Source organism: Haliotis rubra, unplaced genomic scaffold (genome assembly GCF_003918875.1).
Source record: "Haliotis rubra isolate DU_JTF1 unplaced genomic scaffold, ASM391887v1 Scf1194, whole genome shotgun sequence".
Lineage (NCBI taxonomy): Eukaryota > Metazoa > Mollusca > Gastropoda > Lepetellida > Haliotidae > Haliotis > Haliotis rubra.
Genome location: NW_025765108.1, coordinates 121,425 through 138,577, shown reverse-complemented (window position 1 = coordinate 138,577; position 17,153 = coordinate 121,425). Strand labels below are relative to the sequence as shown.

General features: G+C 42.3%; 1 protein-coding gene across 1 annotated transcript in view; it reads left to right on the top strand.

Annotated features, from left to right (window-relative positions):
* The window catches only part of LOC124261415 (integrin alpha-4-like), a 123,362-nt gene extending 108,668 nt beyond the window's left edge, over positions 1-14,694 (top strand). Inside the window, exons 6-22 of the mRNA XM_046695733.1 lie at positions 775-861; positions 1,384-1,466; positions 2,231-2,284; positions 2,480-2,617; positions 4,474-4,579; positions 5,321-5,506; positions 5,646-5,852; positions 6,298-6,470; positions 7,247-7,381; positions 8,248-8,465; positions 8,867-9,145; positions 9,973-10,147; positions 10,919-11,044; positions 11,645-11,764; positions 12,486-12,578; positions 12,880-12,999; positions 13,902-14,694. Of these exons, the coding sequence (XP_046551689.1) occupies positions 775-861; positions 1,384-1,466; positions 2,231-2,284; positions 2,480-2,617; positions 4,474-4,579; positions 5,321-5,506; positions 5,646-5,852; positions 6,298-6,470; positions 7,247-7,381; positions 8,248-8,465; positions 8,867-9,145; positions 9,973-10,147; positions 10,919-11,044; positions 11,645-11,764; positions 12,486-12,578; positions 12,880-12,999; positions 13,902-14,162 (2,561 nt within the window). The 3' untranslated portion in view covers positions 14,163-14,694. The remainder of the gene's footprint in view (positions 1-774; positions 862-1,383; positions 1,467-2,230; positions 2,285-2,479; positions 2,618-4,473; positions 4,580-5,320; positions 5,507-5,645; positions 5,853-6,297; positions 6,471-7,246; positions 7,382-8,247; positions 8,466-8,866; positions 9,146-9,972; positions 10,148-10,918; positions 11,045-11,644; positions 11,765-12,485; positions 12,579-12,879; positions 13,000-13,901) is intronic.
* The last annotated feature ends 2,459 nt before the right edge of the window (positions 14,695-17,153 follow it).

Below are 17,153 nucleotides of genomic sequence, written 5' to 3'. Positions count from 1 at the left end.
TCACGCCGAAGATCCGGGTTCGATTCCCACATGGGTACAATATATGAATCCCATTTCTGGTATCCCCCACCGTGATATTGCTGAAATTTTGCTAAAAGCGGCGTAAGATTAAACTCACTCACTCACTCATTTTTTGAGGAATCTATGTTGCAGCGTCATTCACTAGTTGCACTAGTTCACGTGACTATTACGCAAGTCTCATTATGATTAATTCATTGAATCCGATTTGATAGTTACATGCACAGGGCGACGGGGTAGCCTAATGGTTAAAGCGTTGGCTCGTCACGCCGAAGACCCGGGTTCGAATCCCCACATGGGTACAATGTGTGAAGCCCATTTCTGGTGTCCCCCGCCGTGATATTGCTGGATTATTGCTAAAAGCAGCGTAAAACCAAACTCAGTCAGTCAGTCAGTCAGTTACATGCACATATCTGGTTAAAAACAACGCGTGAAGATCCTTGTTAGTATTGATCTTGTTGTAAGAGGCGACTAAAGGGATCAGGTGGTCAGGCTGAATGACTTGGTCGAGACATATGCATGTCATCGTATGCCAGTTACGTAAATGGATGCTCATGCTGTTGATCACTGGATTATCAGGTCTATACTCGAATATTTAAAGACCGCCGTCATAAAGCTGAAATGCGGCCATAAACAACAAACCAACAAACAAAACGTTATGGTAAAATGCAATTGTCAAATAAAAAGTGTTACTTTCTTTTGCACGGAAGTTTGTTAACGTTCCTTTAACTTAATTTTGCATTTTTATAATTTAAGGTGGAGTTATTCGTGTGAGCGGCGGACATCACTCAAGACCAAAAATATTCGAACCATCTCGAAGGATATTTAATAATTCTTACATCGGTAAGTATAAGATTTACATGCATCATGGACAGATTCTAGAAGAGCTAGCAATGGAATTACCATATTTTAGCTGCCTCATTAATTCTGATTATTTGAACGAATTGTCGTAACGGATGTTTCATACTGTCGGAAACAGGTGTCTCAAACAAGAAACGTTAGTTGTTGAGGTATAAACCTGTGAAGATCCGGGTTAGAATTGGTCTTCAGTAACCCATGCTTGTCGTGAAACAGGTGTTAGTAATGTGTAACATAGGTGACCCGTGAAGGTCCGGGTTAGAATATTGGCCTTCAGCAAACCATGCTTGTCGTAAGATGCGACTAACGGGATCGGGTGGTCAGACATGCTGACTTGGTTGACACATGTCATCGTATCCCAGTCGCGTAGATCGATGCTCATGACGTTGATCACTGGATCGTCTGGTCCAGACACGATTATAACTGGGATATCGCTGCTGAGTGCGACGTTAAACAACAAACAAAAAACAAAATGAGGTATAATGATGTTTATACTGGTATTTTCAGGTTACGCGATAACGACGGCCCACCTCTCCTCTGACGCAGTTTTCATCATCGCAGGGGGTCCACGAGCAGAGAACAAAGGCAAGGTTAGGTGTGTTATATTACGCTACTATATACCGTAAAACTGCTTATGACGAAACACAGATAGCAAAAGCAGAGATGTGGCCACTGTAAAAACCTTAAATAGAGATGACCTTTGTGTTGACCCCGATGAATGAGTTGCACAGGTAATGAAATTCTCGATGTAATGACTACTTTGGTGAAATGTGGGTTAACCATTGACGGGAAATTTGGGTCATGCCCACTAACGGACTACTTTTTGTGATTGGCCGATAATGAAATGGGCGGAGCTTGTGTTGCATTTCAGTGCTAAAACTGGTTTCGCACTTGATGTCTCCGTATTTTGTGTTTATAATTATGTTTGTGAACGTGACGTATTTATTTACCACAACTGACCTCTGGTGTGTTTTGAATTTATAGAATTATTCCGGTAAAAGCAGTGTGCATAATGTGTACTTCAGCATAGCGCACCTGAGTTCATTTTAGATTTATGCTTCGTAAGAGCAAGAAAATGTTAAGTCAGTTCTTAGATACTGATATGAATACAAAAAACAAACAGTATCTGTTTACATTCTGTCGTTAGCCAAGGGAATTGTTCTTTTTGTATTATTAAATACACATGGACTTGTAACGCTGAAGACAAGCATCAAACCATCAACTAGCATCATGTAGTAAATGGCGGGGTATTAGAACAATATTAAAACAGTAGTGTTAGAACCGGAGTATTGATTGTTCAAAACGGCGATAGGTCCACTCACTCACTCACTCATAAAATCTCACTGTGTTACAGGTCTTTATTTACGACTACAACTTCGACGTGATGTTGGTGCTGGAGGGACATCAGGTAGGTGGCGCTGTCAATGAACCTCTTCAATGCTACGCGATGCATAATAGTAATTATTCATTATAACCAGCCAAACGGAAATTCAATTGTCTCGGATCTTCAAGAACGACAACATTTTGGTTATGAATAGTTTTTCTTGTTTTCCATGTGTCGATGCGAATGTTGTGATGTTTGTATGACTTTATTTGATTTCAGTTTGGCAGTTACTTCGGCGCATCTCTATGCGCAGCTGATTTAAATGGCGATGGCCTTGATGACCTTATCGTTGGCGCGCCTTTATTCTCAGAGGTCACGGATGAAGGTCAAGTTTACGTCTACATCAACAGAGAGTTTGTAAGTGTTCCCATCACAATACGGATATATTTTGACCATTAATTTTTGTATAAGAATAAAGAACTCCTCTTCATGCGCGCCAACCCAACACACTGTCCACTAGTCGACCAGAAACGTGTTGCTGTCATGATATAGCCTGTCTCTCAGTACCTGAACCATTTTCCCGTTCTGCCAGGTCCTATCTGGATTGTAAAACCTAAATGAATCAAGTTTGTATTTTCCACAGTATCAGAATATGAATCTCCCATCTCACTTGGGCTCCCTTCCAGTGAGACTAACGCTGAGTCTCTGAATATAGAAACAAATCCTTCCTTTTAAATTGAAAAGGGTGATGGTGGCGCAGATGGAATTGGGTTTAACATCGTGCTTAAGAATATTTCGCTCATATGACGATGTGCATGCGTGTGTATGTGTATGTGCGGCTGCTTGTACTAGCCCAGACTGAAGCTGGTTTTATAGTGCTAGCCCACTGAGATACCATGCCGCAGTGAAGCATGAATACCCCACTCAGACACATTATACTGACTCCGAGCCGAGCAGTCCTTGTTGTACCCATTAATGCCGAGCGCCAGGCAGGGACCAACAAGTACCATATTTTAACGTCTTTTGGTATGACACGGTCGGGGATCGAACCCGCGACCTTCCGCATCGGACGCTCTAACCACTACACCACGGAGGCGGTAAATTGAAAAGGAGCCCCAGTGAGATAGGAACCTGAGCAAACCTAGACTTGCTTCATTCAGAAATGAACATTACAGAAAGGGCTAGCGGCAGGGAAACTAATGCTGTTCAGGAACTATGAACTCTCCATAAATGGCAGCTGCTATTTCCTGAAACAGACTTTGATAGGAAAAATATATTTACAGTATACAGAAAAGGATTGCAAGACACAAAACTTTTAGATTTTCAATATAGATTCATACAAGGTGTTATATAAAAAGGTGTTGCTTAAAATGAAAAAAGTTGACAGCAGTCTATGTTGTTTCTGCAGTGATCTAAATGAGCGTGTTTGTCATGTGTACTGGGAATGTCAGGAGACACAAACTTTTTGGAAAAACCTACAAATTTGGCTTTACAATTTATACTCTCACCCATTGCTATTATCAAAACTGTAACATATGGTTTGGTTTGGTACTCTACATCATAATATATTACTAAATCACATCATCATTGCAGCAAAAAGACACATTTACGTATGCAGTATTAAGAATACGCATCCAAACATAACTCTATTTTATAAAAACTTTGAAAGAAATATTCTTTGTGGAAAACCATATATGCAAAAGAAAATAATAAAATAGAACATTGCAATCATAAATGGGGTCTTCTCTTCCCAGTACTTCGATGAATTTAAAATGTATCCATATTTACCTGATATCATATTTCCCTTTACTTATATATGTGAATTAACATGATATTGACGTAGTACCTGTACATCATCCATCTGTCTGTACATCACTTTTGTACATATGACATTGTAAACCAATCACACAAAAAACAAAACAAACTATAATTTTTAAAAAAACAAACAAAAAACCCTATGAACTCTCCATTTCCAGAATTATTTGTATATATCAAAATCAGTATTGGAAAGACGAAGGTAAGTCTACGTCATAATGGCATACCATGAAATAATTGCAAAACGTATTTGTTCTTAGGTCATCTAGTTTATGTTTTGGGGTATTTACACTTAATCCCAGATTCGATCTGATTATGATTCTTGGTCTCTCAGCACACTGCTTTTGTGTTTTCATCAGAAATTTCAGTGTCGTCCGACGCACTCTGGTTCAACTGAAATTTTGTTCACAGCGACGTTTAATGCGTTACTTTATGTCAGTCTTATTGCTGCCTTTCAGTTCAACCTGGAATTGGAAGCCGAGCTGTCTGGGTCGAACACCCCCACCGCTCGGTTTGGGACGACTGTTGGCAACATCGGTGACGTCAACAGAGACGGCTACCAGGGTGAGACAAACTGCTGACCACCCGACCCTCCTATTGATTCCGCCCCTCTAGCCCCCGCCCTCGCCCCCCTAGCCCCCTGTTGTTACAAGCCACCAATTAGTACCTCCAGCCCCTCGCCTGGCTGTCCTGTTAGGGGCTAGGGGAATGATGCCCTACTGACATTGTGCTGAGTCAGGCGTTCACTTGAACAAACACGCGAATACCGTTCAACTTAAAAACAAGGAAAATACATATGTTATTATTTTGATCCTGATACATCAGAGCTAGAAATGTACTCTCCAAATCGACCGCCTCCGTGGTGTAGTGATTAGAGCTTCCGCCCGGAGAGCGGAAGGTCGCGGGTTCAATCCCCGACCGCGTCATACCAAAATACGTTAAAATATGGTACTTGTTGGTCTTTGCCTGGCGCTCGGCATTAATGGGTACAACAAGGACTGGTCGGCTCGGAGTCAGTATAATGTGTCTGAGTGGGATATTCATGCTTCACTGCGGCATGGTATCTCAGTGGGCTAGCACTATAAAACCAGCTTCAGTCTGGGCTAGTACAAGCAGCCGCACATACACACGCATGCACGTCGTCATATGAGCGAAATATTCTCAAGCACGACGTAAAACCCTATTTCACCTCACCTCACTCTCCATATCGACTATGACTGTGAAGCCTATTTCTGGTGTCTTAAGCTGTAATGTTGCAGGAATATTTCTAAAAGCGGCTTAATATACACCTTCGTTGTGTGTCAGATATCGCCGTGGGAGCGCCTTTTGAGGACGACGGCAGGGGCGTGGTGTACATCTACAACGGGGCTAAGAGTGGACTACACAAGAAATTCTCTCAGCGTGTCGCCGCCAGGGACCTCTCGTCACGTCTCTACAGCTTCGGCTGGAGCATCTCCCGACCCGTCGACGTCGACAAGAATCAATATGTCGGTCAGTCTCCCTCACTCATGCGACCAAAAACCACCTGCCAACTCTTACTCGCCGTCTCATTCCCTCAATTCCTCCCTCCCAGACGCATCCTCTAACCAACGAAGACACGTAAACTCACTCACTTTTAATTTTGTTCCAGACATCCTCATTGGAGCCTTCTCCTCAGACAGTGCTGTTCTTCTGCGCACACAACCTGTCATAAACCTTCGGGTTACCATGGAGATAAGCCCACGTGTCATCCGCCCGGATGGACAAGCGAACTGCCTGTACAAGGGAGCCCCAGCTATATGTATCACGGCGCGGATCTGTGCTCAGTACGACGGCATCAACGTCCCGGAGACGCTCGGTGAGTATGGGCTGTGGGGAGGCATCACTCACTTACTGATCGAATCAGTTCCAACCTGCAATGTGGGATAAACATCAAATAATAGTCAATTACCCAATGATAAGATGTGAAAATTTTGGCATCCTTGAAGAAGAGATGCGTACTTCGCATCTTTTTGTTTCCAAGATTCAAATTAATTCCTTATCAACATAAGTACAGTAAGGCAAATGCATGAATAAGTACAATCAAACTTAGCATTTAACGGCATCAATTACCTCTGTATAGTTTTTTTTCTATACTGTAAACACCCTGTCCTCACGAATAACAGTAAACCATATTATTTGTCATCCTTGGGAAGGTTGTTGAGAGAAAGCACATTAACTTTCCTTGGTAATCCTTTCAGAGTTAAAAAAAAATATGCCCCAGAAAAAAATATGATGCCTGTGAAAAAATCTCTTTGCTGCAGAGATCGACGTCATCCTGAAGGTGGACACGTTGGAGAGACACCGCAATGTCAGAAGGAGGCTGTTCCTCAAGGACCCCGGAAGTAACCAGGAAGTGGAGTCAATGAAGATCCCCATGAGGCTGTCAGCCGGACGAGCCATGGACTGCATGCCGGAGATAGCAATCTTTACACGGGTAAGTCTCGCATACCCTGCTTTCCACGGTCATTGTGTTCCAAAGGGACACGGGAGGCCCATTGGTCCAATGCGCTTCAATTCGCTGTGCAGAGTTGCGTCACTTGAGCATGTCAAAACTTCTTGTCGGCGCGAATCCGGTATGCGACGATTTTCTTTCAACGTCAGACAACACTATACCTATGCTCGTGGGATTCCGTGTGGTAAACGTACTAGAACTGCACCTTTTCTGGCTTTCCTTCAGGGGTGGAAATAACCCATTGCCCGACGCCCGAGTCCAGTGTTTTTTTCTATCTGGCAAGCAAAGTATATCACACTGTACCGGTGTCCAGTTGATATTCCAATGTTAGTTATGTTGTTTATTTAAAAAATCAACAAGAAAACGGCCGGTATAGTGGAAAAATTATCAGGGCAAGTGATTTTACATGTGCCACTGTACCGGAGTACACTAGCAATTTTAAAGTTATTTCCACCCCTGTTCCTTCCATACATCACATACCGTGATATAACTGGAACAATGTTCAAACTCACTCACTAATATTTCAAGAGGCATAAACTCAATCGTGGTAATATCTTGTTAATTGTTTTCGCTGATCCACAACCTGATCATAAAATACATTTTTTGGCATCCCCTGCTGTGACATTGACTGAATGTTGGTATTTCGGCATGAATGAATAGTCCCAAGTACGTGTTTCCCGGCCTACAACACTGCCCTCTAAATATCTGTGTTACTAGACAATGATGATGGCAATATTTCCTTACGTTTCTGTCCTCAGAAAAGTCGTGACGTCATCACCCCGTTGCAGATGGAACTGGATCACTTGATCAAACCGGGTACAACTGGTGTGGACCGCCATTGTGATATATGTGCTGTGCTCAACATATATCACCCACAGACATATAGAATACAGGTGTGTAGAAACAGAGAACTAGTTGTTATTGCAGGTTCGTGTAGGACAATACATGCTTCCAGTACCAGATCAGTACGTGGCCACCCGTGAAGATCCGGGTTAGAATGTGTGTTTCAGCTTCTGATTGTATAAACGTATTGGCCTAACCCATGTTTCATACCTGTCTGAAAAAGGTGTCTCAAACAAACGGTAAGTTAATCGCAACTAAATGAGGCATAGACCCGTGAAGATCCGGATTGGAATCATCTTCAGCAACCCATGCTTGTGGTAAGAGGCGACTACCGGGATCGGGTGGTCAGACTCGCTGACTTGGTTGACACATGTAATCGGTTCCCAATTGTGCAGATCGATGCTCATGTTGTTGATCACCGGATTGTCTGGTCCAGACTCGATTATTTACAGACTGCAGCCATATAACTAAAATGCGGCGTTAAACAAGAAACGAACACAGTATATGGCCATTGGTATTGGTTCGGACTAATGACAGCTATGCTAGGCCCTTGAGACACCAGGATGCAGATTAACACCAATAACGCTACTCACACACAGTAAACGATTCCAAGTCGACAAATTCTTGTTATTCCTTTAGGAGGCAGGGAAACAAGAAGTACTATTTTTAATGTCATTTGTCATGCATGTGCTGCCAGGAATCGAACACCAACCTCCCGCTCACAAGGCAGAGGCTTTATCCACTATACCACCAGACTATAGTCCTATATGTTGACCGAAACAGAAGAACGTTCTTTAAACATGCGTTCTCAGTTAGTGTTGGAAACATCCTCAGTCCAGTGTTTTTTGAAAATTCAGAATCCCTAAAACTATCCATAGTCACGTGGTGCAATTAATCCTACCAATTCTTGTTTCAGGCGATGTATGACAGAAGCTGTGGCTCCAACAACATTTGCAACTCTGACATCAACCTGATGGCCGTGGCCAGGTACTCGCAGAACGACCGCTACCTCGTCATGGACAGCTCGCCCGTGTTTGAGATCGAGGTTGACCTCTATAACACCGGCGAAACAGCGTATCTTACAGTCGTGACCTTGACCTTCCCCGACACCATCAGCTTCAGTCGGGTCCGTAGGTGAGTTCCGGTCCAGTTACCATAGAAACAATCCAGCCTCTTTTATCATTCACAACCAGTAAGGCAATTAGATATTACTATCCATGGGAAACCATGGATTTTCATTTTTGTTTATAAATAATCCTTCCCCGAAAATGCTGGGGACAAAATTCTTCATCCTGGTGTTTTCACTACCAGAAATAACCCGTTCACTAGAAAAGACTGATGTTCTGAAGCTATTGTTCTGAGAGCTCAAAATAACTGTTTGTTTCTACCGATAACAGGAAACTGAAATTGTATGTCAATTGAAGAGAGACCTCAACATATCTTAAGGTCTCAGTTCCAAACTAATTTCTGTAGAATTCGTTTAGGTTCATTGCATATAATGGCCGACGTTTTCATCTTGTTTGGCATTGCTATAGGATCATGGGAAAGAATGAAGTCACGTGCCTTTCTCAGAACGAGGCTGACACTATGAATGGTACCGCAAGGATAGAGTGTGACATTGAGAATCCTCTGGAGAGGAACGAAGAAGTCATCTTCAGCATCAGGTTCTACTCTCCTATGTACCACCATGACGACCTTGAGAACTACAACTTCACCGTCGTTGCGACGACAGCCAGCGTGGACGAGGATTGGGAGAACAACCGGGTCAACGTCATGGTGCCTGTGAGAATGGAAAGCAAGATCAAGATATCAGAGTGAGTATATTTGCCTGTCGAACGCCAGAAATGGTATTGTGATTGACATCATGAGCATCGATGAAGATAAATGGAATACGATGACAATAAATCAAGTTACGAGCAGCAGCAACCCGAGCAGCTGATCCTTCAATAAGCATAGGTTACAAGCGAATATTCTAACCCGGCCCTTATAGACCTGGAATACAAATGATTTACGTTAAGTTTTCACTCACTCACTCTTGCCCAGAATTCCGATATGTTAGTTTGAATGTGTGTTGAATGTGAATGTGCACATGTGATACACGTGGTCTTAAGGCAAGTGAGTTTGTTCAAAAACTTTTTGTTCACCCAGCAGAAAATGGGTACCCGGTGGGAAATGTTATGTGACTATAGCCTCCTAGCGCCTAACAGACAGCTTGGGTTATCCGGGGTAATAATGTGCTGTGCTAGTCATTGTTAGCCCTATGAGCATACCTGATGTTGAGTTTGGCGCTATGTAAATGGACACATTATTATTATGTGTGATTCCATTCGGCTTCCCATGAAGAAGAACAAGGTCAAGCTATCAGTGCTGTGTGTGTGTGCGTGCGTGTGTGTCTACACGTGTTTGTTTGCAGTTGCACCGTCAGTGGAAAGTAAAGAACAGGCTAAGCAAATGTGCGTCATGGCGTCATGTGCACAATAAACACATCACAGTGTATGTGTGACGTATCTGAATCCAGATATCATAGCGATGACGTCTGTCTGATCAAAGATATCCGATTGTTTGTTAATGCAAGATATTTGTCTCAAATATACACCATGACAAATCCCGCCTCCATCACCTTTCCCTCTCCTCCTTCCAGCGCCTCCCTGCCAACACAGATGCTGTTCTCTCTTGACCCCAAGGTCACGGACCCTGAATGGGAGTACGTCAAACACGTGTACGGCGTCAAGAACTACGGACCCAGCCTCTACCCTCGGGGACAGATCGTCATCCTCTTCCCTATGTCTGCCTACATCGCGTACGTCAATCATACGGTGAGTGAGACAGCTGGGTATGAACGTATGCCAATCATATGCCAAATACACGGTGACATTGACAGGTGGTCGTTAATATAAGTATGTCAATCATACGGTAAGATACGTCAAACATGCGTAAATGGGACAAATTGCCATTGATTTTGGACATGTCAAATACACAGGGACAGGAGGACGTCAATGAAAGCATGGCTGTCGTACGGTAAGGTACGTCAGTCATACGGTTAAGTATGTCAATCATACGGCAGAATATGTCAATCATACGGTAAAGTATGTCAATCATACGGTAATATATCAATCATACGGTAAAATATGTCAGTCATACGGTAAAGTATGTCAGTCATACCGTTAAGTATGTCAATCATACGGTAAAGTATGCCAATTATACGGTAAAATATGTCAATCAGACTGTAAACAGGACAGGTGGTCTTTGATGTAGGACACGTCAACACTTCGGCCAGTGAGACGGGTGAACTATTGTACGTCAATTACACACTGTACAAGGGAGTCTCACAACTGTGACACTCTCCTGGTCGTTCCATTGTCTCTCACGCCATTGCTTAATGTATAACCCGAGAGGAACTGTACAAAATGTAAAGAAAGTCAGACTTTCTTCTCAATTCCAAATCCATCTCATCTCAGCGTATTTTGAGTGACCATATTTTTGAGCAATGATTTCAGTTTGTGTCACCAAGAAGAGTTGGGGATTTTCTATCCTTCATGTCACTGGCAAGTAAATGCAATATGTTCATCTGACCACACCTTCCCCAGGTGGATCCCCCAATGAGCAGGTGCAGGTGGACGTACACTTCCATCTCTTCCGGGGGAGTCAGGACAACAGCCGGACCCACGCTGTTCGCAGCCAATGAGAGGGAGAGCTACCGTCCGGTCGAGCTGGTAAGTGGACAGACTGGACATAAACGGCCAGGCTCCATCAGCATAGCATTCAGTACATTAGGGTTGTCCTCTTCAGGAATGGAAATCGCGTCAAGTAACTGAAGCGTTTGAAAGGGCAACGGTTATTAGAAATACGAACTATAGACAAAGCTATTCAATGGATAATACACGTGAGTAGTAAAATGACTTACAAAAGAAAGTACACACCAACAATTCATCAGATTGATTAAATGTCGTCTGTGTAATTAAAAGTATGGGAGTTAGCTCTACGGCAGCTTGGTGGATCCGGACTTTGAGTATCGATGAATGAGTTAAACAATATGCGTTAATGTTTTATATAGTACGGAGACACATGTGACCTAGTCGTGCCTCCGATGTAGAGAGTTGTGTCCCTTGGAAATTCCTAAAACACATGGTCGCGGGTTCGATTCCCGGTTCATCCCGATTGTTTTTAGGTGTTCATATTATACCGTGCTCGTGGATGTCCCCAAAGTTTTAGTCTGAGTTTATATCAGTTCGAGCCTTCCTCCATTCGAGTTAAACCCAACTCACTCGCAAATTCGCTCACGCATTACATCAACGTCTTGTTTATATCGTCAGGTGTGCACAGAGAGCGGCTGCATCAACATCACCTGTCCTATAAAGTCACTGCGGGTGGACGAACAGTTCTTCATCACTATCAACTACAAGGTCAAAGTGTCCATTCTGAAAGACCTTGAGGTGAATATACATATTGCACATTTCCATGAACACGGTTCAGATGGAGATTAGGGATGTCATTGGTCCCTAGCAACCTATGGTTGTCATAAGACAGGGATGTCATTGGTCCCTAGCAACCTATGGTTGTCATAAGACAGGGATGTCATTGGTCCCTAGCAACCTATGGTTGTCATAGGACAAATGTCATTTAATGGATCAGTTTGTCAGGTGCTTTGACTTGCTTGATTGGTATACCATGCCGGTTGTAGTTAGTTTGTTGGTTGATGTCATCGTTTAGCAAATCGCGTAGATCGATGCTCATGATGTCAATCACTGGGTTGATTGGTCTAGATTCGATCATATACAGACCGCGGTCTTATAGCTGGGATACTGCTGAATGCGGTCTTAAAACACAAACAAACAAACAAACAAACAAACAAACAAAAATGTGACATACGTCAGTATCGGAAAACCTCTGTTTAACTTCATGAACCTCATCTATAACCTCATCATGGTACTTCCGACGAATAACCACTTTGTTATTTATTGATAACGAAAAGTGAATTTGAAGATTTCACCGAATCCTCGTGCCGTGTCTTCACGCAGGGGGGCATATGGGTAGATAACCTAAACATGGAACAGAAAGATTAATTTTTTTGTTTAAATCATCAGACAATAATTGTTTAAAATTGTCAAAATGGCGCTCGTCCCCTGCCTCGTTTTCATGTGCCGTGTGTTCCAGGTGAAGAGGGAGCTGCGCATCATCTCCAGTGCGGAACTGTTCGAGCCGTATTCAGACAAGTTTATATCTCTCAGCAAGCACAGGAACGCTTCAGTAAGTTAAAACATCGACGTACTGACCTATGTATGGAAGCCTTTAAGGACCATTCGTATTTTTTTCTTGAATTTTCAGGATGCTACGTTCAAACGTACATATTGTACCCATGTAGGGAAATGAACCCTGGTCTTCGGCATGACGAGCGAACGCTTTAACCACTAGGCTACCCCGTCACCTCCGAGTGGTATTAATAGCTGTTTCCTTCATGTCAATGTTTTCTATTTTATCTAACTTTACTTATTATCACTAAATTATCCATAGATCATCCTTGAATCTGATAAATTTTTGTTTGTTTCAGGCCACGACATATATAAATGCGGAGAGGGTCGGTAAAAAAGGATTCAAAATCTGGATTTTAGCCGTCAGCATTGTCAGCGGCTTGCTGTTATTGTACCTAGTGGGCATCATTCTCTGGAAGGTCAGTAGTGGAGTGAGCGTGAGTGAGTGAGTGAGTGAGTGTGTGAGTGAGTGAGTGAGCGAGCGAGCGATGAGCAGTCTCATTAAAATCATATCTTAACGCTCTGTTGGTTGGTATGTTGTTTAGCCACACACTGAGCAGTGCTTTAGCTATATGGCAGCGGACTGTAAATAATGGAGTCTGGACCAGACAATCCAGTGATTGACATCATGGGCATCAATCTACCAAATTGGGATACGATGACATGTTTTATCCAAGTCGGCAAGCATGGCCACCTGATCCCTCTTACGGCAAGCACGGGATGCTGAAGACCAAGTCTAACACTGATCTTCACAGGTGCTTAACGCTCCTGAATGTGTAGTGGAGGTCAGGTGAGGTGAAATTGGGTTTAACGTCGTGCTTGAGAATATTTCGCTCATATGACAACGTGCATGCGTGTGTATGTATGTGTGTGTGTGTGCGGCTGCTTGTACTAGCCCAGACTGAAGCTGGTTTTATAGTGCTAGCCCACTGAGATACCATGCCGCAGTGAAGCATGAATACCCCACTCAGACACATTATACTGACTCCGAGCCGACCCGTCCTCGTTGTACCCATTAATGCCGAGCGCCAGGCAGGGACCAACAAGTACCATATTTTAACGTCTTTTGGTATGACGCGGTCGGGGATCGTATGCTCCAGATTGCAGCACAGTACCTCCCAGGTCTGTGGCTAGTCATTTCTGGTTCAAACATTTATGCCATTGGAGCGAAGGATAGACGATGACGTTCGAAATACCTCGTGTTTCGAGGATGCATGATTAGAGGGCGCAATTCGACTGCCTCATTTCACGTTGTTTTCATATTATTCTGTTAATATTTGTTGTTATGATTTAAATACATATATATTTCCTCTTTTTCTAGTGCGGATTTTTCCGAAGAAGGAAACGAGAGGAGCTGCAAAAACTTATCCAGTCGTCCGAGTCGGAAAAAGAGGCGTTGAACACGGTTAACCTTCCGGGTCATGACCCCGTCAATGACGTCATGGTACTTCCGGCGAATAACCACTTTCCCCCTCCGCACGAAGATGTAAATTTTAACAATAATCTGAATAACCATTGGCCGCCGCCTCATCCTGCGTTCAGCAATGACACGTACTTAGAACCAATCAACATGAAATCATAGGGGGCAGGCATACGTCACTGTATCCATTCATCTTGAAATGTTCGTAGGTGCGAAACGGAGACCGTCCAATCTTGAAGAGCTCGTCGGTTGGATTGGAACTTAACTGCTTTTAAACGCTTCCGCGCAGTTAAACAAGAAAGGGACGAGTGCGAGTAAAGTGTAGAGTCAGGGATTCCAAGATGGAGTCCGTATTTTTTCATGACGTCAGAACCACGTGACTACTCTGCCAATGACTTCACGACAATCGTAAAGCTGAGGTGGCTTTTCAAGGTTTACTGTTACAAAAGATTCAGATGAATTGTTTCTAATCTGTGGAACTAAATGCTCCGTTGGCAGTTGAATGCAACATAAGTGGGAATATGTGAGAATCTATGGCCACGAAAGTTTCCATTCAGTTACATTCAACGAAATATTTTTCAATCGTTATGACCAATAATTCATGTCTTTAAAAAATGTACTAACAAAAACACACAAAAATATATTTTGAACAGACCAGAACCTCCTATGCGGGGCGGGGCGGGGCGGTGGGGTAGCCTAGTGGTTAAAGCGTTAGCTCGTCACGCTGAAGACACGGGTTCGATTCCCCACATGGGTACAATGTGTGAAGCCCATTTCTGGTGTCACCGGCCATGATATTGCTGGAATATTACTAAAAGCGGCATAAAACAAAACTCACTCACTCATGACCCGAGCGAGTACCTTTATAACGATTGTAATAGAACGGGTAATGCCGTGTACAAACACCTCGTTAATCTGGACCATTTCACTAAGGTAGCGTCCGGATTATCGAGGTTTCACTTTACACTGAAAACTGAAAACTTTTTCTCTCAATCTCAAAGGGTGTAACATTAGCCTCAGTTGCGTTGGACATCGAATATTTCATATTATATAATTACATGCCATCCAGTATTTCCGCTTGCCATTTGAATATAGGGCGTTTGTTTGTATTACTTAAACAATATCGTTTCGCACTGTCGGCCTTAATTTTCGCCTACAGGGACGTGTGGCACTGACATGGTGTGGGGCTTTATAGTGGTAGTTTTTGTTTTTAGTTTATAATTTAACACGTTATATGTCGAAGTAAACAAACATTTAATTTTTTTTGTAAATTATTTTTTGTTCGTTATATCCAACTCCTTAAAGTGCGATATATTCGTGTGAAGTAGCCAAATAGTTACAGCATTCGCTGACACGCTACATGCCCGGGTTCGACTTCCCTCGTGGTTGTTGCAGTGGGTGGAACGTATTTCTGGTATAGGGGCGGCGGGTAGCCTTGCGGTTAAAGCGTTCGCTATAACGCCGAAAATCCTGGTTCGATTCCGCAAATGGACATAATGTGTGAAGCCCATTTCTCATGTCCCCTGTCTTGATATTGCTGGAATATTGCTTAAAAAAAAAGGCGTAAAACTATACTCATTCACTCACAATTTCCCGTGTACACACACACACGCGCACGCACGCACACACACACACTGTTTCTCTTATGAGACTTTAACACATTTCAGTATTGTACAGGGTGAAATATGCATTTTAATAAAAACAATATTAATAATATTAATATGTCGTTAATCTCCTGACAGTGCGACAATTCCACCCATGGATCATCTCTTCATTTGTCACATGGTCCCATATATATAACATTTCCACACACCAAGGTGAAGTATTCCATTTCTTTTCCATCTGAAGCTGGTTTCATTTTAAACTGAGCCATTTGTAAATATCACCGAATTAGGTACGAAGACTATGAATAAATGAGGAAGTGTTTATTTTCACTTATGTGTACGAAAGTTGTGACCAACTGATGTAATTGATATTGTCTTATCTGTCCATATTGTAGTTAGCTTGTGATGCTTTTTATTTGTTTGGGTTTTATATCTACATATATACCGGTAATATTTATCAGATACATAGTCACAAGTGTATTTTTAAAAATACGTTTATTTATTCGGTTGAATATATCTTTAAGATTAATTATCCCGTCTGTTTTTATATTTCGAATGTTTTCGGTTTGATCTGAATCACAAAAGTGGAAAATCATTCTGATTATAGAAATAAATGACGATTTCAAGCAGTTATATTTGAAATTATTTTCAACAGGCGCTTACGATAACTCGATATAGCTTATTCAGGAGGTAACTGTATTCATCCAGCAAACATCCAGATCGGGTCCATGGTAAAAATCGGCACTATGCTTGTGTCGAAATACATATTTCGCGACAGAATTATCTCGAGGAATTCGAGTTAAACATGTTTAAGTACATGTGACTAATGTACTACGTGACCCTGCTATCTTTGTGTTGTATTAAAGATATGTCTCTCGATGCGTGGTTGTATTATAGTGCTGTTGTTTTAAAATAGTTGTATCATCCTCGACAATCAGGGGAATTATAATCCAGTATTATACTTACCCTTAAGCAGTTCGACGGCGCCATAGCCTTGCCTCGGACTTTATCTCGTTTAAACAGAGTTTAGCTGGACGGCTAAGTTAAACATGGTATACTCTGTGTACGAGGATGCATATGATAAGTATATTACATTTTGGAGGAATAACTGAGCGATTGTGTGAGCATTCAGAGGGTATATTTGTACATGCCACGTTATATTGTCCCTGACAGTGGAAGTAATGCTATATGAATTTATATTTATTTATGTCATGTTGCATATTAACGATTCCTAGCGCACTGAAGTGTATGGATTAATTACACCAATTCTTTGTAAATCATAAGCTTCTGGGAAAAGAAAATATTCAAAGAAAGATGCATTGATACAAACATTCACCCTGCACCACAACATAACAGACTCTCGCTAATCCGGGCCAAATTTCTCCATAAACATTTTTCTTCCCGGAGAGGGAATAGGCGCCGTTGGACAAAGACTTACGACAATCGTAGCGCTGACGTTGCTTTGTAAACGGCACCCTTGGCCCTGAATATTCAAAATATTAATATATCAAATATTATGATTTGTTAATATGGACACTTGTTAATCCAG